This window comes from Anneissia japonica, unplaced genomic scaffold, assembly GCF_011630105.1.
Source record: "Anneissia japonica isolate Jap-2015-1 unplaced genomic scaffold, ASM1163010v1 scaffold1509_len713820_cov188, whole genome shotgun sequence".
In the NCBI taxonomy this organism is placed as follows: Eukaryota; Metazoa; Echinodermata; class Crinoidea; order Comatulida; family Comatulidae; genus Anneissia; species Anneissia japonica.
The window spans coordinates 107,208-131,199 of NW_022737632.1; the positions used below are offsets into that span (position 1 = coordinate 107,208).

At 34.6% G+C, this 23,992-nt stretch overlaps 2 protein-coding genes across 5 annotated transcripts in view; one reads left to right on the plus strand and one right to left on the minus strand.

Annotated features, from left to right (window-relative positions):
- Positions 1-2,206: 2,206 nt before the first annotated feature.
- On the minus strand, positions 2,207-4,428 carry LOC117117394 (chromosome transmission fidelity protein 8 homolog). Its single transcript, XM_033261675.1, has 3 exons — positions 4,265-4,428; positions 3,713-3,830; positions 2,207-3,026 (listed from the first exon to the last, which is right to left on the minus strand). Exons 1-3 carry the CDS (start codon positions 4,285-4,287, stop codon positions 2,760-2,762), a joined length of 408 nt encoding a protein of 135 aa, XP_033117566.1. The 5' UTR covers positions 4,288-4,428; the 3' UTR covers positions 2,207-2,759.
- Positions 4,429-4,538: 110 nt separating this feature from the next.
- LOC117117393 (U3 small nucleolar RNA-associated protein 4 homolog) overlaps positions 4,539-23,992 on the plus strand; it is a 59,290-nt gene continuing 39,836 nt past the window's right edge. The window contains exons 1-12 of one of the 4 annotated variants that reach the window (XM_033261673.1): positions 4,539-4,650; positions 5,395-5,432; positions 5,877-5,948; positions 6,702-6,876; positions 7,994-8,113; positions 8,862-8,927; positions 13,424-13,598; positions 14,294-14,448; positions 15,709-15,931; positions 17,713-17,819; positions 19,668-19,767; positions 19,960-20,024. In XM_033261673.1, coding sequence (XP_033117564.1) covers positions 5,404-5,432; positions 5,877-5,948; positions 6,702-6,876; positions 7,994-8,113; positions 8,862-8,927; positions 13,424-13,598; positions 14,294-14,448; positions 15,709-15,931; positions 17,713-17,819; positions 19,668-19,767; positions 19,960-20,024 — 1,287 coding nt within the window. In that variant the 5' untranslated portion in view covers positions 4,539-4,650; positions 5,395-5,403. Of the gene's footprint in view, positions 4,651-5,394; positions 5,433-5,873; positions 5,949-6,701; positions 6,877-7,993; positions 8,114-8,861; positions 8,928-13,423; positions 13,599-14,293; positions 14,449-15,708; positions 15,932-17,712; positions 17,820-19,667; positions 19,768-19,959; positions 20,025-23,992 lie in introns of all 4 variants that reach the window. The other 3 variants (XM_033261670.1, XM_033261671.1, XM_033261674.1) reach the window with 3 other exon arrangements.

The window sequence follows — 23,992 nt, forward strand, 5'->3', positions numbered from 1 at the left end:
TATATATATATATATATATATATATTTGTTTTACGTTTTTTAAATAATATAAATTTATTATTAACTTCCCTTTGCGAAAAAAGGCAAAAACAAGTGCAAAATCTTTAAATTGTAAAACCTTTAATATTTAAAATCCACTATGTAGATTAAATAACAACTATCAATGCATCTTCTATAGTATATTACTGTATATTTATTCAATCCAGAACTGCATGTTTTACAACTTAGAATAATATGATGTTACCATATCTTCATGTTTTGAAGACAATGTCCTATGCCCTATTTGCTTGCCTATATATCACATATTCTGAAAGCCTCTATGCAACATTATATCAATGGTAATGTTATTATTGCCTACCGGTATTTATTATTATTATTATTATTAATATTATTATTATTATTATTGACTTTTTCCAGTAGTACTGGGGAAAGCCATTGTTTTTGTTCTGATTTTTTTTTTCTTTACCTTTTTCTTGCATATATTTTTATTTTTTTGCACTGTTTTTTTCTGGCCATCACTTTGGTCACTTCCCATGCTTAGAATTTTTCCGTGCTTTGCCAAAGCATAGGCCATATATCAAGGATGTGTCTCCTAATATTTAGTGTCAATCTGTGGTGTGGTGTGCGTGTGTGAGGACCAATTAAAGTGATTTAAGGTCAAACAGTCTACACCGGATATTTCAAAAATCAGTTAGTTGATGTGATTGAAACTTACGGGAAAGTTTAATCAAGCTGCAAGGAAGAAATATTTATGTGTTAGTGACGATCCAGTGAAGGGTGTAAATTTGAGGGTCTTTTCAATTTTTGAGGATAAAGACCGAAATATCTTTAAAATCCAATGGGTCTAAATGAAACGTTCTATAATACTTTGTAAAGGTCTTTTTGTGAAGATCCGCAGTATGGTGTGGATCCGAGGATCATTTAAAGGAAAACGTCTCAGACCACATATTCTGATAACGGATCAACTGATCTGAATGAAACAATCGGGAAAAGTTTAACCAAGTTACAAGGAAGATAGTATTATGTGTTGGCGACGAATCAGTCAAGGGTGTAAACTGGAGGGTCATTTAAATTTTTGAGATCCCAAACGTAAATATCTATAAATAGTTTTCAATGGGTGTAAATGTAACTTTCTATAATAGTTTGTAAAGGTCCAGTAAAGAAATGACTGAATTTTTGTGATGATCCGGCGTAGGGTGTGAATATGAGGACCATGCACCATTTAAAGGAAAACGTCCCAGACCAGATATTTTAAAAACAGGTCAACTGATCCGAATGAAACTTTCAGGGAAGTTTAACCCAAGTTACAAGGAAGATATTTCTATGTGTAGGGGACAATCCAGGTTAGGGTGTAAATGTGAGGGTCATTTATATTGCTTACGTCCCAGTTATAGATGGATAAAAATGACACTTTGCAGAAGTTGTTTTTTTTTCACTTAATTAAAATTATATTGGGTTTCCGTGTTTTTTTTTTACTTTATACCCTTCTTTTTGTTGTAATTTCACTCCGGACTCCGGAGGGAAAAATTTTTTTGATTTGTTGTAGCACTGATTTTTCTAAGACAGAAAAAAGTTGTCTGACGAAGAACTGGGGAACAGTGAATGAGATACAGATTTTTGAATATTTAAAAACTGGGGGGAAAAGGTGTAAAAAATGGAGGTTATGCCCCCAGTTTTTAAATATTCAAAAATCTGTATCTCATTCACCATTCCCCAGTTTTTCGTCAGACAACTGTTTTCTGTCTTAGAAAAATCAGTGCTATAACAGATAAAATTTTTTTTCTCCGGAGCCTGACTTTAAAGCAATGGGGAAAAGCCATATGTTCTGTGTTCAAACAGACATAGTAAGTTTAGTTATTATTATTATTGTTATTTTTATTATTACTATTATTATTATAATTTAATTTTGCATGGGGGTGAGTAATGGCTAGATATGTAGAGTTGGGCCGACTTATTTAAAAACATTCCTGAACGACCTGCCAACCCCCTGATTGAAAATGGACTTTTCTGCTAAGCCCCGCCCCTTTGATATTGTTGCTAAGGTCTCACAAAAATGATATTTGCAATGTTCTGATTGGTCAGACACTCTGGAAAGGTCAATTGTCCATCTACCATTCCTGACGTCCAATTACCTGGTTAATGCAACTATTTATTTTGTGATTACTAATACTCAAGGTAAATCCAAGCAATGGAGTCTGAAATTATATGATGATTATGATAATAAAAAAAATATGCAATACTTTTATTAATAATATTCGAAGTTCACCACTAAGTAATTTTTCTTATAAATCGTGAGCTGGTTAAGCTTGGTTTCTATACAATCGCTACAGGCTATCACTGGCAGCTTTTGGTGATGCTGATTTGTTTGGGAAAATGGGAAGTCTACCCGATTGTGTTGGGGACTGTTATGCATTATGATTGCATAGAAAAAACTGTAGCGACAGCGTAGAGATTTTAAGAAAGCAGGCTTTATGTAATTACTGTATAGGTTTAGTACCAGCTCTACTCAGAAAGCTTTGCTTTTTTTTTTTAACCTTTAATATATTCACTTCAAATGTATTTTTTATAAACAGTTACAGTCACAGTGGTTTCATCAGTTGAATATATTATTACAGTGCATTCCATATTTTAAGAGAGCACTGCTCAATCAATAATTTTCATTATACTGTACCACATTTTGATTTGGAATGTTCCATTTAATGTACCCGTGTGAAAAGATGATAATAGTTACACGCAACCATCTAATACTCAATCAATTCTCAGAAAACTTTCTTGGGTACATTTGTAATGATTGGTTTAGGTCTTGTCTTGAAGACAAGTTTACGCCTAATGACTGCATTCACCATATAATGTGTTTCGTCCAATTTTTGAATTTGTGTTCCTGCTGATTGGTTAGAATCTGTTTCCATTGGTTCCATTGTTTCCTGATGACATTCATCGTGCTTCTGCATAACAATGAATGGTTTATCCAGCTTGACTACTTTACCATACAGAATGTGATGGCCAATTATGAAAATAGGAATGCCCTGAATAAAAGAAAAATAGTTAAGATTAGATTATCCAATCCTCTACGCAGGGATGTAGTTATGGAGGGCGGAGATGGACGGGCCGGGACACCCAGCCTTGAGTTTTTTCACCCAGTCTAAAGCTAGTTTGATAACTCTTCACCAACCTTTATTAACCCCACTGCCCATCCTTAAAATCCACTCCTGCTTAGAGTTTAGCAATGTTATCACCCACCCTCACCCTTAAAATGTCTTCCACCCACCTTTAGTTTCTATTCTAGAATTTGAAATATTCAAAGAAAATAGCTACTATAAATGTTATTAACTTGATTTAAGTTATAATTCATTTGGAAATACAGGAATTTTAAGTTTCTTTCATCCATTTAATTATATATTTTTTTTAAAATATTAACTTTCTTTTCCTTATTAACTTGTTTACCTCTCCATCCTTTCTGTATCTATCTTTTTTTCCCTTATCCTTTCTTTTCTTTATTATTTATTAATATATCTAGTATAAAAACATATTGTTGCTCATTTAAATCAATTATTATCTTTTAAATACAGTAAAACAAATATTAAATTTGTTGATGATTTACACTTCACTGCAACATCTGGAAAAAAATAACTAATTATGAAAAGCTGGAATCATTTCTCTCTCAATCAATGATTTCAGCTTTATTCAAATTTTGATATCGTGAAATCATCACCTGTTTGTTGAAATGAAGATCACCGATTAAGTTTCCGGCCAGTTGGCCTTCATGTCTGGATTCCAAGTGTCCCTGAAGCTCAAATAGTAACCACTCTGGGCAGCTATCATTGTTTTCCCTAAAAATGAAGCAATGTTATGTAATTAAGAAAGAAATACCTCCTTGGTAATATCAACTGTGGAATTTTTCATCTTGCAACGAGAAGTTAATAATATAGGCCTTGGCCAAACAGGCAGGCGAATGCGGATTATAATAATACTGTACCTTTACAATTATCATTCTGAAATTGTTGCAATAAAGGCTAGGCTACAATAGGACTCTTAAACTACACTAGGCGTAGCCTAGCTATCCTACACTGTACTGCAGTACTGTACCACTTACTGGGCCTAGTTAGTATTGTAGGGGCCTACAAAGTACACTCACACTTGTCACACTACACTAGGCCTAGGCGTAGCCTACTAGCCCAGTGTAGTAGGCTAGATAGAGTGAGGGAGAGTAGACGCTAGGCAGTCTATAAAATTTCTTTCTAAAACTTCAAAATTCACATCTTACATCTTAACAACTATCTGCACCATCTTTTCTTATTGATTATCTCTTACGAATCTAAAATTATATATACATAACAATTCATTCCGACTAAACCTTCTCTTCGATATTTCGCGGGGATTTATTGTAAATAAAATAGTCTTCGACTGAACGTCGCTGTAGGCCCAAGTGTTGCGGTTGGTAAAAGACTATTTTATTTAACCAAACTGTATTGTAGTAGATTATTCGATTGGCTTAAGCAATGAAACTTCTTCCACATTGGCCAATGGTCATCGAGCTTTCATATTTCTTGATTCACGTGGATAAACAGACAGCAGAGGAGCATGTGTTGTTTTTTGGAAGTGACAAAATGTCTGTTTTATTAACTATGAATTGATAAGCTTAAACGTAAGGTGGGGAATGAATTTCTTCTTCAATTCTTTTACAAGTTTATTTACATTGATTTCTATTTATATATTTATCATATTTTGTAATTATTGAAATGTTTCAACGTGAAATAATAGGCCTGGGCTGGCCAAGCCAAGCCTGGCATGGCGCAAACTCCACCGACCGAGGGACAAGGGGAATGTATGCCTTTTCTTGACGAGGCTAGGCCTTTCTCTTCATCTAGTCAGGCCTAGCTTAAGCCTGCTCTCTTCTGACTCCGTCTAGGGCCAGAACCTCGAATAGGTTAGTTTAGACAAGGAAGGTTGATAGAAACAATGTCAGATTTTTAAATATTTAAAAACGGGGGGAATTTTTTTTTTTTTTGGAAGTGGATTTACACGGTGACCGTAAACAAATCTGTAAATGATACATTTACGTGAAATAAGTAACGCCTGCAGTTATACTTTAAAAAACTTAAACTTAAATTTATCGATTCTGGTTATACAGTATGTACGTATTTTACATCAATTCATTTTGTATAATTTTATTAAATATACAGAATCTTTTTATGTAATTTTGATACAGTATATAATTATCTCTATGATATCTACTTTACACTAATCTTTATTATAGAATGTTTTTATTGGAATTTTATTGTATTTGAATATTTTAATGATTTTATGTGTTTTTTATGTTACAACTCAGGAATTAAAATGTATTATTTTTGTGATGAACAATAAATCAGGATCTAAATCTAATTTGTCTTGCAGAAATTAGTTATGCCTTTGAATCAAGAGCGAAGAAAAAGGTGAATATATAGCAAGCAGTCAATAGCGTTGCCAGTGTGGGGAGGGGGTGGAGGAAGTGAAGTCAGGTTCCCCCAGTTGGACCAAACATATTAATTTGCCTAACCAAATATTGTAATATTGATTGTGATTCCATATTTGGTTGTCTAAAAGCATACTTATTACTAAGCCATAAAACCTCTCCCTGTGAACTGTACACTAGCAGGTTTTACTCCCAAACCCTGACAGAGGCTCTAGTCGGCCTCTTGTTTTTGGACCCCCTTGCGGGCATATTTCTAGAGACAACGCTTATAGCAGTGCTGATACTTAATTGTCATACGCATGAGTAAAACATAAAACATGCTTTTGCTTTCCATTTTTAATCTTTATTAATATCTCTTAAAATATATTCAGCAAGGTGTCCTTCCTTTACTCATTTTGTATCATTATTTTTTTGTAAAAAGCAGAGGAAGGAAGAAAGCCAAAATAGAGGAGGAGGCAATGGCTGTTGATGAATCCACTACTACTGAATTGAAAAGGTAACATATGTGACTTCTTTTTTCCTCTGTTTCAGATTTATAATGATATAGCCATAAAAGTCATATTTCTTGTCATTTCTTTATATGGGTCTCCATGCCTCTATGCCTCCATTTTTACAGTAATTCATATGCGTAGCAGCATCGTCTGTGTGTGTAGGCCTAGAAGAATATCTTTTTGATCGTGGTTTTTATTTAGCATGGAATTTCATGTTGAGGCATAGGCCTGGATAAATTGTCAAGAAGACACATATTTCCAGCTTATAATATCACTTTTATTTGAAAAGCTACACAATTTAATGATTGAAATAAAATGCTACTGTACCAAGTCAAATATGTTTAATAAAAACAGCAAAATTATAATTAATCAGCTATTTACGAACATCAAACTTTGTGGTTTAATCTTTTTGGCTCGTAACTGTTTACAAAATACATGTGAACCTATTTGAGGATTCCCGATGTTCGCGGATTTGCCGTCGATTCGATCCATGCGTTGTTCAATAATGAGTAGATATTCCTTCAAGCTTGTATTTTAACAATACTATTTTTGGCAAGATTTGATTTTTGTACACCACAGATTCATTGGTACATTCAATCATAATATAGCTGTGATCTATTTTTTCCAGCCGGAGGGAGGGTGTTGTCGGCGACCACGGATCCCTGGGGTGGGTGTGGTTGCTGACCACCATTTCAAAATGTTGTTGAGAACCCTGTACATCTACCCATAATATATTGAGAACTTTGCTTTTCCGCCAGGGATGACAAGAAAGAAGATGGGACGTACACTGTACATAGAGTAAAGTTCTTCAACTACCAGCCAAATGCAATTCATTGCCTTGCTTACGATGAAAACCGTGAACGTTTGGCTGTTGTCAGGTCGGATGGCTCAATTGAAATCTGGAATTTGAAACACAATTTCAATCAGGAACGAGTAAGTACCCCTTAGCTTAGTGAATAATGCTGGCAGGTACAGTTGGGTTTGGAGGGAGTAAGTATTGTTTGCTCTTTAATAAAGGGAAAAGAGTACTACCTAGCTTATTGAGAAATCATATTTTATCATAATTGCCAAGTTGAATGCTATATCAGATTTGATTTTCAGAAACAGGTGATATGCCTAATTGTAACCTAGTTTTTTTAAGAATCTTAATTTATGCTACGGCCACTTTCTACTAGCACCATTTAAGATATAATGTTGAATTCTTAACCAAATTATTTTTGGTTTTATATGTATTTTAGCATTTTCATGAAAACCCCTCAGCATAAGTGTTGATTTCTGTTGAGTTGTAAGTGGAATGCAAGACAAAATGTGGACATCCAATGCAGTTGATCTCATGTGATCTCCTGCTATTTCACGCCACATACACATATACTCATTGATTTACATACATATCTAATATTTTCATCATTTAGTATAGTCATATTCCATACACTAAATGGGGATTGTTGCACAAAGCATTGAATTTAATTCATTGTCTCAGCCTGTAGAGCTCAAAGGCTATTTTTAAATGGAAGAAAAGTGTATGGAAATAATATGAGAGTATTTCCTTTGTTTTTAGTTTCTTAACTGTTGCATTGATTAACATAACTAGCATAAGCCTAGACCTATTCTAGGTGTAGTAGGTAATTTTAAAGTGTCTTTAGTTTCAATAAATGTCCAGGCCTGGCCAGAGTCATATTTGCATGATCAGCAATCTTTTAGAATAGTCCCCTGATGTGGGTTTCCTTTGGTCTTAGTTTCGTTTTCTTAAATTTCAAGTATTAATACCATGTCTTGCTTGCACATCCCTTTTGTTTGTGTAGGCGTATATCTAGGTAAACTTCGAAATGAAACAGAAAATAGATTTTGGCTATTAAGGAAAACATCAAAAAACAATGTTAAATTTGAAAATCATCTCATAGTTTTGATACAGGAAAATTACTTTGTAGGTCAAATGACAATGTCACAATTGACTTACCGGTATATAGTGCATTTTAATAAAATAGCATTATTGAATAGTATACAATTTTATTGACATAAAAAAAATATATTTTCTTTAATTTTTTTGTAGATAATAACTGGATCACAGACAAGTAAATTAGACTCAGTAGCGTGGGTCAATGGTCGTTTGTTTACCACTGGTTTCCAAGGTGATATTACCGAGTATGACTTAGTGAAGAACACTGCTAAGGTAACTAGATTGAGGCGTTAAACAGCTTTTTAATTTATTATTATAGAGTTGTAGCTGTAGAAAAATGTGGATCAATGTTAGACTTGGGTGGGTGGGTAAACTAATAGCTAAACTCTAAATAATAAGGGACTGGATTTTAAGGATGGGTAAGGAGTTTAATAGAGGTGGGTGGAAGGCCATGGGGTGGGGGGGAACTTCAAAGGTGAGTGGTAACATCAAGGCTCGATGGCTCCGCCCACTATAACTATATTCCACTTATTATATTTAAAAGTTAAACAGTAAAATTAAAGAAAATACAATAAGATATTATGTTAGATGAAAGCTTACATACTGTAAACTAAAGTGTTGATTGTTAAATAAAATGTATCTGTTAGGCCAAAAAAAAAAATACTTGTTTAGCGTCACACCCTCAGAAATCTTCAGGGGTGGGGGGGCGGATTTTTTTAAAATTAAAAAAAAAAAATTTTTTGCTGACTTAGGCCTAGCCTAGGCCCTAATGTGTAGGCTTCTTAGGCCTAGAGATTTCAAAAACTGCATTGGTGCCAAGCCAAAATTTTTACAAAGGCTATAACAGACACTAAATTTTACATAAAAGATTTGTTTGTACAATATTTATTTTAATAAGCATTGTGGTTCTAGAAAATCAGGGTCGGGTGGTGACACTAAATAAGTATATATTTTTTTTTGGCCTTATTGGCTATTGTTCTTTAAATTTTCTCTGAAGTGGTTCTTTTTTTTCCCTTTCTAGTACTCTGTACTATATGGTAATGCCTCTTGGTGTCTGGCGCCAAATCATTCTGGAACATTACTTGCTGTAAGTAAAAACATAATTTGTTACGGTTTCCATATTCAATAATTCAACACTTTGTCAGACAACATCCGCTTGAATATTTTCACAGCGTTCTCTTAAATGGATTTGGTTTGCTGATTGTTCTCCGGAGGATTATTTTTATTCATGCGTGTAATTCAACATAAATACATTATAAACATTCACATTGTACTAGGCGTATGGTGTATTTAAGGGGATATGGGAGAGCTGCACACCCCAAGAAGTAAGATTTTCGACCCTAGGGTATCCTTCACTGACAACTTGGTAAATAAAAAAATATTTGTGCCTCCGACCATAAAAATTGTTTTGATAAAATGCCTCCGGCAACAAGTGATATCTGTGCACTATATAATCCAACGGTTTCTTTAAATTTGTTTCCCCCAAAATGCCTACGGGACATTCATGATGCCTTCGATTGCCGGTATTGCGGTCATGCACTTTTTCCAGCACTGTAGTAAAAGAATCCCCTCTTATCAGCATATTTCTCCTGGCTGTAGCACAGTTCTTCAATTTCCCATCTCATTAAGTTTTCTCATCACCCAATCAGCTACGACTATAAAAAACACCTCTGGTGTGGCTATCAATTTACAATCCATCATGCATCACAGCTTATTGACAATAACGCTCAGTTTACGTTATTAATTAATGCTAGCTTAGAATGACGGCAAACATTAATTAGGTCTGGTGTGACTGTAGTGAACTACAAAAATACTTCAGTAAAATTGAATATTTCAATTGATTTCTTTCTATTTAATTAAAACTCTTCCACTATTCCAAATATAATGTGTATATCTAAGTAAGTCTTTCAATTGCTAATTAAAAAAGGAAAACATTTCTTCTGCAACTGCAATATACTGCCATTCTTGATTCTTTTGCATATACACTTAAATTTTCCTGCTGATAATTTAAGTTTTCAGAAGTAAGATGTCTGTAAATGAGCTCGTGTTTGCGTCTGTTTCCATTTGAAGTTTTACACAGTCAACCAATCTTAAATTCTCATCCATTGACAAAAGTTCAAAGTCTTAACACTAAATTTTTAGACTTTCACATTCTTTGCGGTTATATATACGTCATTTAAATTTCCAAGTAATTACAAACGGCAACAATCCAAGAAAATAAATTTTTATTTCTCAATCTTGATGATTGTTTCTCAAAACTTACATGAAATTCTAAGCTTTCACGTCATTTGTGGTTTGAATATTTTACATTTTTGATTGTTCACATAATTACAGACAGTTCAACAGTTACTTTAAGTTATGAATACCATATTTATTATAAATATTTATATAAGTACCTAATAATATACAGCAGTTTATTTTTATTGGTGTTGCAGTAGTATGAGACAACATTCATTCAATAGAATCAACCTCAAAATTGTTTGTAAAACTCTAAACATTCTGAGGGTTGTATCCTGTTACTGCCTTTATGTGCACGTAGTCTCATATTGATCCAATCTGACTTTTATTATTTTATACTGTAGCGAATTGAATTACAGGTTTCCCTCTAATTAAAGACCCCTCCAATTTAAGACAACTTTCCTGTGGCCCTTGAATATCCGGAGATGTCCGAAAGGGAGGAGGGAGCGAAATGGGGGCCGAAAATGGGGCTGATTGAGATATCATCGTCCTAAAGAGTCCGGGGGAATGCCCCCGCAAAATGTTTGTGTTCTAGATGCCTGAAAATAACTTCTAAAGCGTTTTGGCCGATCAATTTTTTCTTTTCCTTTCTTTCTTTTTTCGTTTTATTTTTTAACTTTTCAAAAGGGAGAAGATCTGCCCCTGCAGGGGACAGGTTTTAAAAATCAGAAACCTGCTAATTATGAAGGAACTTGGGACATCTGTGAGTTGGTTGCACTTTACGAGACTAGACTAACTGTTGTCACTTACTGATTGTATACAGTAAATATATCATGAACTTTCACCTCACCGAAAGGTCCACTGATTAATCTTAGATAAGATAGTATAATACATACTCCAAGTATCGAAACGCATGCCCTTGTGTTGGGATTTAATATTTCGACATTAATTATGTCATCATCATCATCATCCCTGATGATGACATAATTAATGTTGAAATATTGAATCCCGACACGATGGCGTGCATTTCGATACTTGGAGTATGTATTATACTATCTTGCACCTCAATGTCTTGTAAATCAAGTTATTGATAGGCAAAATTATACTGCTTGCTGGGAAGTTGATGTAATGTTGTCAAATAAAAAATCAATGTGAAAGGTTTTTTCTTATAATCAGTGGCAATAAACAAAAAGGTCTGAGGCTTTTGCATAAGGCTTCTTTGGTGCACTGCTACCAAAGAGTATAAAACTGCAAGAGGTCCGACTGCCCTTATTTTGTATGCAGGCAATGGATCGTTAAAAAGTACTCCCACGAAGAGGCGTGTCCTTCATAAGAATGTAAAAGGCGTTTGCATCAAACGCGTGCTGCGTTTTGAATTCCAGCATACATTCTATAGATGCGCAGCACGCGTTTGATATGATCGCACTTTACGTTCTTTTAAAGGCCACGTCCCTTTTGGGTAGTACTTTTTGAAATAGGATTGCGTTCCAAAGAATCCCCGACAGTCGGACTCTTGCAGTTTTATACTCTTTGCTGCTACCCTGTGGGCAACCTCAGCCCCTTTCAGCTTATTTGAGGTAGTAAGGAAATATTTTGATGGGTTTTTTTTACACATTAGTACCCGCTTGGTCAGTGTATGTGGGAAAATGCTGATAAATATTCCCAAGGCATTTTAGGCCTAGGGCCCTATCTTCAGCAAATGAGATCTCATAACTACTATGCCACTGCCCATAATCTCTAAACTTGCCTCATCATTCATGTTTGCCAGTATGTATGTAAAAATCCCAACCAGGGCTGGAAACATCACCAATACACTTGTCTTGTAAATTTAGTTTAACTACAGTAGTTATTAATAAGAAAACTTGCAGGGGAAATTACAAAATGTTGTCACATCGAAAATCAATGTTTGTGATGTGAATGTCACTCCAAAAGTTGTAGAATAATATCTTTCCTTAATCTCTAGACTCTCCTTATACATAATATTTACCAGGAGAAAAAGCCCCCAAACATCACCAATACACTTGTCTAGTAAATCAGGTCGAACTAGTTATTGAATTAAACACTTGCTAGAGAAATTTACATAATGTTGTCATATCGAAAATCAATGTAGGTAAAATTAATATGTTACTCCAAAATGTGTGGAATAATATCGTCCCATAATTTCTAGACTTTCCTCCTTCATCATATTTACCAGGAGGAAAGCCCCCAAACATAACCAATACACTTGTCTTGTAAATCAAGTTGAACTAGTTATTGATAGGAAGACTCGCTTGGGAAATTCACATGCTGTAAATGTTATCACATCGAAAATCAATGTGAAATAAATATGTCACTCCAAAAGGTGTGGAATAATATCTTTTCATAATTTCTAGACTCGCCTCATTCATAATATTTACTACAGAAGGTAAAACCCCCAAACATCATCTGATATTGGTTGAGCCATTGGCTGAGAGGTATTGTTCCTGCTTCTTGTGCTGGAACCCTGGTTCAAGCCGGGCCAGCGTCGGGTTTTAATTGGAGTCTCATCACTTTGCCCCTTGAATTACCCTCATACTGAGAGTTGGGCGAGTTAAGGACGATGTTTGCATCTATATGTGTCTGTTACTGTATATGTTGTAGTTAAGTCGGGTGGCGATGCACTGCGACTGGCCTGGATCCCAAGGGACCCAGCCCAAATTTCAAATTGATGATGATGATTATTATTATTATTATTATTATTATTATTATTATTATTATTATTATTATTATTATTATTAATAATAATAATAATACACTTGTCTTGTAAATCAAGTTGAAATACTTATTGATAAGAAGGCTCACTGGGGAAATTCACTTAATGTTATCACATCAAAAATCAATGTGAAATAAATATGTCACTTCAAAAGGTGTGCAAGAATATTGTTAAAAAATTTCTAGACTCGCCTTATTCACCATATTTACTACAGAATTTAGGTAGAGTTTCCAAACATTACCAATACCATTACTGTACAAGCCTGAACTTGTAAACTACTGAGATTTTTTTTTCTATATCAAAACAAACTCTGATACCGTACCGTGTTTTGTTGCTTATCGTTCTGCTTGTTTAAGCTTAGCGTGGATTATTTGTGACTCCGTGCTTTGCATAAAACATTACAAACACTTATATATAGCATATACATGTTAAATATTTCAGTATGCTTTGGAAAAGAGCAGGTGTTTGTCTTCGGCGTTCTGTCCAATCCACCACCGAAAAGAAATAATAAATCTCATCACGAGGCGTATGGAGTGAAACTGTTTTAGTCCTGAGGGAAAAACTCCTGACGTTTAGCAGTACAGGATCAAAGCCAAGCAAACCATCAAGCTACAACTTCAATTCACTAGTAACAAACTTTGCTATGATTTTATAACAATTGTATTTATTTGCAGACTGGTAGTGATGATGGATGTGTAAGACTTTTTGACCTGACAACTGAGAAAGTTTCCTATGACAGAACAATGAACCCCCAGGCCCAACGGATTGTGTCACTCGCATGGCATAAATCAGATGAAACCATTGTTACAGGCTCAATAGATAACATTAAAGTGTGGAATGTTGCAACAGGTAAACTCTTATCCACGAATATTTATGTATGCAGAGTGTCTCCTCACAACTGTTTTGTAGATACTGTAATTTCTTGTGGATTAGTGTACCAGAAGAGTCAGATTATGTCTTCTTTCTGGAAGCCATTCTGTGACAAGATAGTGTAGTTTGGTGCTTTCAAATTCTGAAATACCAGATTGTTTGTTTTTAATAATCAAAGCAATTGGAATGTTGTGTTACAAGCAATAATCACCATCTTTGACCAAGAGTATTTTGAACACTGTTACAGTCTTGGGATGCATTTATTTCGGGTCATATGTAATATAGCACCATAACCCAGTAGTACAACGTAGATTCATTGTAGAACTGAAAGAGTTGGCTATCTCTCCTCGGTTAGCTGTTGTGAACCACTGATTGGTCAATTGTTATTGTATATAATAGTGCTTTATTGCCTGTGCAGGACTGAGGTGTCCTTGCAAAGCACCCAGTTTTCACTTACAATCATTAATAGCCGGCATCGAGCAACAGTGATTAAACCAGTGAAGATTCATTCCTGACAAACACCAAATACAGAGAGTTAAAATATTAAATCCCAACATGAGTTTTTGGACTCCTTTGGATGAGAATGAAACTTTAGCCATTGTAGTAATTCATATTCATAATTCAAAATTGGAGTGTGTGGAAAGGGCTTAATAAATAATAATTATTTAAAATAGGGGCTGCTGTTCAACGGATAACACTTCAGCGGGCTTTCAAGAAGCGGGAGAACATTGTGTGGTGTGTGGCAATCCTCACGGACTATACCATTGTGAGTGGGGATTCAACTGGCCGTACAATTTTCTGGGATGGCCGTGTTGGAACAATGTTGAAGGTACAGAAGTATAAATAAAAAAATATTTGCATACAATAAAAATAGCAATAAGTATACGATACTATATTAATTACTATGCTCGACGGGACCGCCATGCTTGGGTGAAAAAACGAAATGACCGCCACGCTTAGGAAAAAAAAGCCAAGATTGCATTACGCTTAAAATGTCACCTCCACACTAAAAAAATATTTACTATGTATATTTTATTCAAAACGTTACAACAATAAATACCGAAGTGTCGAACTCATGGGGAACAGTACTTGTTCAATCGCATCGTGAGGCACCACCTTCAATGCAAGCCCAATTGTAGGATCCCTTTGTACGCCGCCTATACGTGCAAGTAGGTACCTCTGAACTCAGGGAGGTCCCTGGTCAGCGAGTGGAGGGCGCGTTCATTACCGTACATGCGTGACAATTGCAATATAAATATGCTGGGCTCTCTTCCAAATAAACTAAAGCACCATACAAAATTAAACAAACCATAGCAGATAGAAAGATTGTGAATAGAAAGACAATAAGAATAAAAATGAGAAATAGATCAGAAACCTATTTTTTGGATTTTACTTCAATCATATACTTTTGTTTTAGTATTAGCCAAAAATAATATACAAATATTGACTGCTCATGAGGTCAGTGGTGAAATCTATTAGATTTCACCATTACCCGAATCTAGAGCAGGCAATATTTGTTTTATATATTGCACCTCATACTGTACATAGATTCTACAAGGTCTAAAAAAGTACTTACTTCCTAGCCTAGCCTAGATGCCTACTAACTAGGGTCTAGGCGATCAAAGAGTGTGTCTAGCTTTTCTTTTTTCATTTCCTCAATTTCAACAGCACCCATCGTCTTGCAATATTTGTCGAATATTGACAAGACATATTTAGTTTGTCTTTTGGTGCTTTTGCTATCAGCTTCTTCAAGAAGTATAGGCCTAGGCTAGTCCTTCATCCAGGAGTTTGAACCAACCAGCCTCCACAATTATTATTGTTTATCGTCTACTCATCTATCCGCTGCGCGGTCAAGGGCCAATCTCTTTCTTCGTAAAGGTCGCAGTCCCCTCTACTATCGGCGCAATGGTGGGGCCTAGAGTATGCACCATGCGACAGGGCAAAAAAGTACTATTTTTTAGGGGAATAGTCTTTTTTTAGGGGAACAGTACTTTGTATTGCCCACTTAACCAATCAGATGCCTAGAATCTATGTAGGCCTATGAGGTATATAAAAAATTATATATTTTTTCTCCAATTTTCATTGCTAGGGTTACACAAGTCATCGGATGGATATTTTGTCCTTGTGTGTGACCAAAGATGAGAAATCTGTGTTTACAACCGGTGTCGATCCAACTATAGTACAATTCAGCCTGTCGGTGACTGACGGGCTGGACGGTGCCAGATCCTGGGTCAGAAGCAGGCACATCACTCATGGCCACACCCATGATGTCAGGGCTATGGTGATTGCTGGGAATTTTTTGGTGTCTGGAGGTAAGCATTTGTGGGTACATCATAATGGATTGTTTAAAATGTAGTAACTGTTGAGGCCACACTAGTACAGGCCTGTAATCCGAGGGAGTTTCTATAGCACGCATGGCTGAACCTCCTTTTTGAGCAAAACTCTTCTCATTTGTTGCTTATCAAACAAATATAAAATCACTTGCACACTAGAATGTTTCAGCTTCAGGAGGTTAGACCTCTGACCCCCACAATTGCTCTCTTGGACCCCATCTGGGCATCCTCTCCATTGGTGGCGCAGCAGGAGCTCGGAAAAATTACTTGTATACCTGTTGGACAAACATGGATCGCCTGTCATTCGCCATCAAGACAAGGTTGTTGGAATAAATTATTAATTTGCAACTCGAATGTTAAATATGTGATTGCCAATCCCTAATATTGTGGTTTAAAGGCACAATTTGCGCCATTCTATATCATAAATCTCTCCCCATGAACCTCACCAGCGATTTTATTTTGGCACTCTGTCCGAGGCTCTACTTGTACCCCTTGGTTTGGACCCCGGTTGTCAGTCTTCGCAGTTTTCTGGAAATTTCTAATCACACACTTGCCATTGTAACCAATCTCATCTTTTTATATCTGATTAATCATTTTATCAATATCATGTTAATAGCATTCTCATGAAAACCCCTCAGCAGAAGTGTTGATTTCTGTTCGAGGCGTAAGCGGAATGCAAGAAAAAAATGTGGACATCCAATGTAGTTGATCTCATGTGATCTTCTGCTATTTCACACCACATACAAATGAGAGTGTTAGAAGATTTTAAAGTATTTTAGTGAATTGCGCCTGCTTTTAATGAAATTACTAAACTGCCGGTGCAGATTCTATGTCGTCTCCCTCTTCGCCAAGGAGTGGATACCTTGTAGGTTTGAATACTGATGTAATAATGGACCTTACCGGAGTGTCAATCAAACTGACCAATCACTAAAGGGCCAGAAATACATGTGTGCCCTACAAACACATGTTGTCCGACAAATGCATGTATTTGCGTATGTTTTTACACTGTCATTTATGTGGGATCTGAGCAACAATATTCAACTGGCAATGCTAGCAGAACGGTTCATTACTAGCTACAAAATTGTGAAATACTCCCTCAGAGATTGGAGTGGGCAGGGCTCCAAAGTCTCCCGGGTTGGCCTGGAGTCTCCTGGAATTTTGCTTCATCTCCCGGTCTCCCGAAAATTCCACATTTTCTCCCGGAATTTGAATAATCTCTTGTATTTCATCAGGATTTTTAACAGATTTTCATAATTAGGGCTTATGCTAAGCTAAATTTTCCCATTCTATGCATTAAATCTGGCAGAACTACGATTTATTGAATATTCTAGACAGCAAGGTGGTATTAACAGTGACCTAAACCTGCCCAAGCCTGTTTGTTTTTAAATTGAATGAGGGCGATAAATTTAAGCATGCGTGTCCTTGTACATGCATTTTAGCTAGCACCCTAAATCTCTGCCTGTCTTGCACGACAAAATCTCTAGGAATTTGACTTTCACAACTTGGGACCCCTGAGTAGGTGTTTGTTAGGTGTTTAATCAAGTAGCTGAGATAATAATGTGAAGTACTTAAATGCCTTGTCATGATCCACTGTAAAATATAAAATGTTTATTGCTATTTTCCAATGGAAATCATTTTAAAAATTTCACACAGGAAACAGCTTAGCTTAATAATGATAAAAATATTAATAGTTTTATTCAGTCGTATAAAGTCTTGTAATATATTAATGTATTTTTATTACATTTTTTGTCCTCCTCCAGGTCTTGATACCAACTTGGTAACCAATCCAGTAGATGTGTCACCTGGGCAACCACAGATGAGAACTCAGATGGAGCAATACAAAAGAGTTTACCCTCCCTTCCCACAGGTACTATCTATACTACTTTATTTCATAAGCAACAAGAGCGACCGCTGACCGGTCCGCTTGTTCCTCCACGCTTGGAAGAGCGATTAAAATAGAAATTTTTAAATAATTAGAATGTTTATTTGTACAAAACAAATTATTATTTACAATGTTCATTTGTACAAAATTAAAATATCTTAAAATTGAAAAAAATAAAATTTCTTAAAATTGGAAAAAAAAAGAAGAGATTTAATACCAAGACACGAATTGAACTCACATCCTTAAGTTCTTTAAAACACATTCTTAACCAACAGCGCCTTCCATTCAACATGCCCTAGTAGTGGTAATGGCAGTAATATACAGTCCTTGCTGAAACCCCTGTTTTGTTTTGTAGGTGTAGGGGGAACCATGGGGTTCAAATTTAAAAAAGGGTGATGAACGTTTGTTGGAAATTACCTCTAGTTTATGTGTACAAAATTTCCTGCACAGCTGTTCAAAATTGGCGATGCTGGACTCTTAAAGTTCTGGGAACAAGAGCAAGAACAGCAGTGAGGGCTTTTGGGGTCAGCACCTTGCGCAGACCCGAAAAGAAAGAAACAAAAAAATGGTAGAACAAAGATTAGAAACCACATATCTGTATATGTGGGTAATTTTATTGCAGTACTAGAGCTAGTGGAGAAGCCCTAAAAAATGTATTTACTCCTATTGGAAGAGAAGACTATTCTTTGGTATTTGGTGATTTTTTTACTGATTAATATCACTGTTTTACCTTTCCCTCCTCACTATTTACACGTGAATATGACCTGTTTGTCCCTTAGACAACTCAGACAAATATATCAGACAATTACATAAATATTTAACATCCATAAAAATGTCATCGCATTCTCATGAAAACCCCTCAGCAGAAGTGTTGATTTCTGTTGAGGCGTAAGCGGAATGCAAGAAAAAATGTGGACATCCAATGCAGTTGGTCGTCTTATATGATTTCCTGCTATTTCACACCACATACAAATTACCATACACACTTACAAACTGATATCATCACTTCATTACTTCATTCATTAATATTCATTTATTAATCTTTAATTTATTCATTTATTTATTTATTTTATTATACTTTGGTTATTCATTTATTTAAATATAATTTGTACAATTATTCATTTATTCTGAATTTGTTCATTTATTCGTTGTTTCATTCTTTTATGTATTCATTTATTCTGTATGTTTATTAGTCTGTATATTTATTCATTCATTCTATATGTTTATTCATCTCATTTATTCTATATGTTTATTCATTCATTCTATATGTTTACTCATCTCATTTATTCTATATGTTTATTCATTTATTCTGTATATATGTTCATTTATTCTGTATGTTTATTCCATGTATTCATTCATTCATAAGTTTGTATATTCTTTACTTCATTTCATTGCTCAGTTTTTATTCATTCCTCATTTCAACTTTACATATCTATGTCAAAGGTAGTGCTTTATAAAACAGTCAGATTAAACCAGTGTTTGTATTTTGATCAATCACTATTTTGGCATTTCTGAGTCTTTTTGATGTATAGTAGGAACATACTACAATAAACTCTTAAATCTGTTAAATAAATTGTATATATTGCAGAAACTACATTACCCATCGACATTCATTCATTATTGTTAATATTTTAATTATTAAACTTTATTGACTTTTTATATATGTTATAAATTTTTAATTATGATTTTTTTATTACCTTTCTGCTGTGATTATTATGTTTGTATAGCAATAGAAAAATATTAATATTTTTCAAGGTCTTATATTTACATAATTATGTATTAAAATTAATACCAAAATTTGAAAAAAAAATAACTACATATTTTTTTCCATAGAAATCATTAATAGATTGTGCTGGAAGAGCTAAGCTGTTATTATTTCAGTATCCTTATCACCTTGAGGTCTGGAAGCTGGGATCAACATCCATCACCTCAAGTAAGCAGTCAATATTAATCCATTGTAAATTTTTCTATTGCAATGCATCCTGGGAGAAATGCATAATGAATCCCATCTGGCTCGAACCAATGACTGTAAAACTAGTGGCGGTGTACCTAACTGTCAGACCACACTACAGTTCTTATTTTGCATTTTACAGAATTAATTTGTACATTTGTTTCTCCCTCTTAGATAAAGATGGAGAATCATTGCCAGTTTCAGAACGGCCAATCAAAATACTTGATATACAAACCAAGGTAAATATGACCAAACATGCAGAAATTTAGTGGCAGGATTTCATGTCATCATTTTCACTAAACTGCATTCTTAAGCTCCAAACTATCACATTTTATTTGACAAAAACATGAAGCATACCTAAATATGGTCATGATGACATCATATCATGACCATATATAGGCACATCATGACTATATATGGGCATACAACAGTTTTTTGATAGTCCTGGACAGAGCTTTAGTGATCTACCTTAAAACACCAAATAGAAGCCCTGGGCATCTTTTTTTTGGAGCCTTGGATGAGCTTCTTGTAGAGATAAGCATGTTTTCGAGATTGCTTTTGCATACTAAAGACAAGGCTTCTTCTCAAATTGAATGCTGTAAATTTTGGAATTGCTATTATATTCAATATTATTCAACTATGGAATTTGAAATTCTGTTTAATATTTAAATTTTAAATCATGCTAGTACAGTAAAATAATGTTGATACTGACCAGTCATCATAAATCAAATATAACTTCGGTCTGAATGCAAGTACTCTCGAAAAGGAAGCCCATATCATCTTGATTAGAAGTCCATGGATTTCTTTTCGAGATGGGTTTCTTTTTGAGATGGGCCTATCACCATTAAGCCCATGGGGCTTCTATTCGAGGTTTTACGGTATGTTATGATTAACTGATGCAGACATAGCATCATTTTGATATATAGGTGCATTTGGTGGTGAAATATAATGGCTGTGGGGCTGTGAAAACAAGTGACACTTCGGTAAAGATATGGATTTCTGGTCAGTTTCAGTTTTTAATAACTCTCAACTTTTCAAGAGTGGCACACACTATACAGTGGTGCATCCATGCTTACTTAATTACATAACAAAAAAGAGTGAACCAAAAGTAAAATTGGAAATGAAAAGGCAAACAGTAACATCAAACATCAGGGACTTTAACAATTATAATTTAAGAAAAATCAAAGAAATAAAACATCTAATTATACAAAATGCCAATCTCAAAAATGGAATATTCTAAAGTAAAGGGCGTACAGAATTTAAACATACCGTATTGCCGCAATAAGCAAGTAAGGAATTAACAAAAACATAACAGTGGTACAGTGTGAAAATAGAGTTAAACTACATGGAATGACCAGATAACCTCATCCCAAACAATGAGAATACAGTACTTGTACATTTCTGTAAGGTAAATAAATTAAGAGACTTAAGTAACATTAATGATAATAATGAACATTTAAATCGCAATCGCAAGATTAGGATTTAATAACCTAACAATATATAGTATATTATATGGACCTTTAAATTGACTAGAAACCAATTAAAATATCATAGTCAATAAAGGTCTGGAAACCTGTAAAATCAATATTTGTGTCTCACTAGAATCTAAAATTCATAACCTATCAAAATGAGCAATCAAATTGATGTTTTGATTAAATTTTTGCATTTGGTTTTTTTTTTATTGTCTTTAATTTCCTACTTTCTAATGTCCCACCTAAAGTACGAAACTGCCAATTGAAACAAAGTTCATCTACAATATTTCTATTGTATCCATAAATCAGGTATGTAAAAAAAATATTTGTAGAAACAGTAATTTAGATGTGCAACTGTTCTCTTGCCTATCAGAGTGTTGTGAAGTGAAACAATGAGATAAACTCCAGGCTTAATTGCAGAGCCAATTTTAAGCACATGGTGTAAAAGAAGATTAATCACGGTAGTTAATTCTTAAAGAGGTATGCAGAACAAATCAAATCAAATATATTTATTTTTTTACAATCAACATTAGCAGTATTTAAGGAGATGTATATATTTACTTGTTTTAATCATTTTGTATAAGCTTGAATCCATTGCCTTACAAAATGAATGACAACATCCTGAGTATTCTTTTTTATTAATGGTGATAATTCAGTACATAATCTACACATACGTGTCGACACTAAATTGTGCGGTACACATGAATACTGGTCCGTTGGCAAATGGTTGCCATGTCATTCCAAATCACGCTACTAATCAAAAATCAAAATATGTTTAAAAGCTAAGTGGGTTTTGATCTTTACATACTATTTCAGTTTGCATTATCACAGTATATTGTTATGGTCTTTATGTTATTTTTCTAAATGTGAATACTTTGAAATCTGTCATTATTCCACTCAACTTGAAAAATTTGAAATACCTAAAATATTCCACATTGTATTAATTAAATATCGGGTAATACGGAGTCGTAGTCGGTAGAAACACGCTGAATAAAGCTACATTCACATCCTAACCAAAATTCGAACTGCGTTTTCAAAGCGCTGATTGCCAGCATCTCTATTCTTACACACTGATTCAATTTTCTGATCGCTTCGGTATGCTTTCCGATCCGCAAATTTGAATGTACCTTTACGCACTTATGTAACCTGCCCCTTTAAGCAAAACTATCATTGGTTAATTCAGTTGGCTTGTTCAAAGGTAATTTACCTGTAAAAGATTTATATTGGATAAGCCTTTTCACCTGTAAATCAGTACAGGTGATGCAATGCATTATCGTGTAGGCCCATCACGCTACATTGAAGCTATTAATACCTGCCAGGATTTGCATTCTGATTTATGTTTTGCATTAAGTGCAGACATAGTTGTGTGTAGATTGTCTGACCTGATATATGTTATAATTAGCATCCGTTTCAATAGATTAAATATATGCTGTCTTTGCTATGTTCTCTTCTCTAAATTTGTCCGTATCTTTATATTTGCTACTTTTTTGCGTCATTTGAACGTCCTGAATGAAGTGCTATTTTTCTGTAAATCTAAAAATAGATTATGACATTGTTATTTTCGTTATTGCTAGGAGACACAACATTCATAATAGTCCTCATATTTTTCTGTTGAATTTTGACCATTGACATACACATACAGTACAGTAAAATGATGATTATCGAATCATCATCCCCATCAATAACTTGATCATTATTTTATTTTGTTTTTACTAAGTCATCAAAGGGGCTATTAGGACAGAAACAAAAGATTGGTGAAATATAAATCCCAGAAACTTATTGAATCAATCATCACTATCATCATTGTCACCAATGTCATCATCATCATCATTACCACTATCGTCATCACTATCATCATTATCATCATCATTATCTTTATTATCATCATCATTATCAGGATCAAGATCGTCATCATCATCATTTTAATCATTATCGTCATCAGTGTTATCATCACCATTATCATTGTCATCACTATCATCACCATCGTCATCATTACTGTCATCGCTATCATCACCATCATCCTCGTCACTATCAACAACAGTTGATCTAATTAATTTTGTCTAGAAAGTTAAAAATTAAAGTAAATTTTTTAAATTTTTGGTACTCTTTATTATTCTTGCATTCTTTTTTTTCTGGCCTATCTTTCAAGGCTCTAATATAAAGCTTAGGGGAAGGGTGAACAAGCAGTGGCGTATCTAGGGGGTGCAAGTGGGGCACATGCCCCTCCAAAAAAATTACTCGGGGGCCCCCCCCCAGTCACACCCAAAAAAATCACGATCATGTAGTTAAAAATCACCAAAAATCACCTTATTTTGCCAGTTAGCGCCCCTCAACTGTTATCGAGCCCCCCTCTACTTCACCTTTGCAACCTTCATGAGCACCCCCACTTCAAGACTTCTAGATACGTCACTGTGAACAAAGCTTGGCACCTTTGTATTTGTTGTACTCCCCCTTCCCTTAACAAGCTCTATTGATTTAGCAGATGTGAATAATTGATCATTCCATTTGACAGGACATCAATTAAATAAGTATTATGGCTCTTGAATAATCGTTACTGTTTTAGCTTTTTTTTGCAATTGATTTATTAATGTTAATTATTCTTTGTTAGCTGTTTTTTTAATTGCTTAATGTTTAAGGTGTCTGTCTTACTGTCTTAAACAGGTGCCACTATACGTATTTCATTTGATATTTCATGTAACAGACTAATATGGCTCCAACTTTTATTGTCTTAAACA

What these genes read in the sequence shown, in the direction of transcription:
- LOC117117394 (XM_033261675.1), bottom strand. Translation starts at nt 4,287, where the DNA reads ATGGTGCAGATAGTTGTTAAGAT. An exon ending in GTGCAGATAGTTGTTAAGAT is followed by an intron (nt 3,831 to 4,264) that starts GTAAGATGTGAA and finishes CTTCATTTTTAG; the next exon opens with GGAAAACAATGATAGCTGCC. An exon ending in ATCTTCATTTCAACAAACAG is followed by an intron (nt 3,027 to 3,712) that starts GTGATGATTTCA and finishes TCTTTTATTCAG; the next exon opens with GGCATTCCTATTTTCATAAT.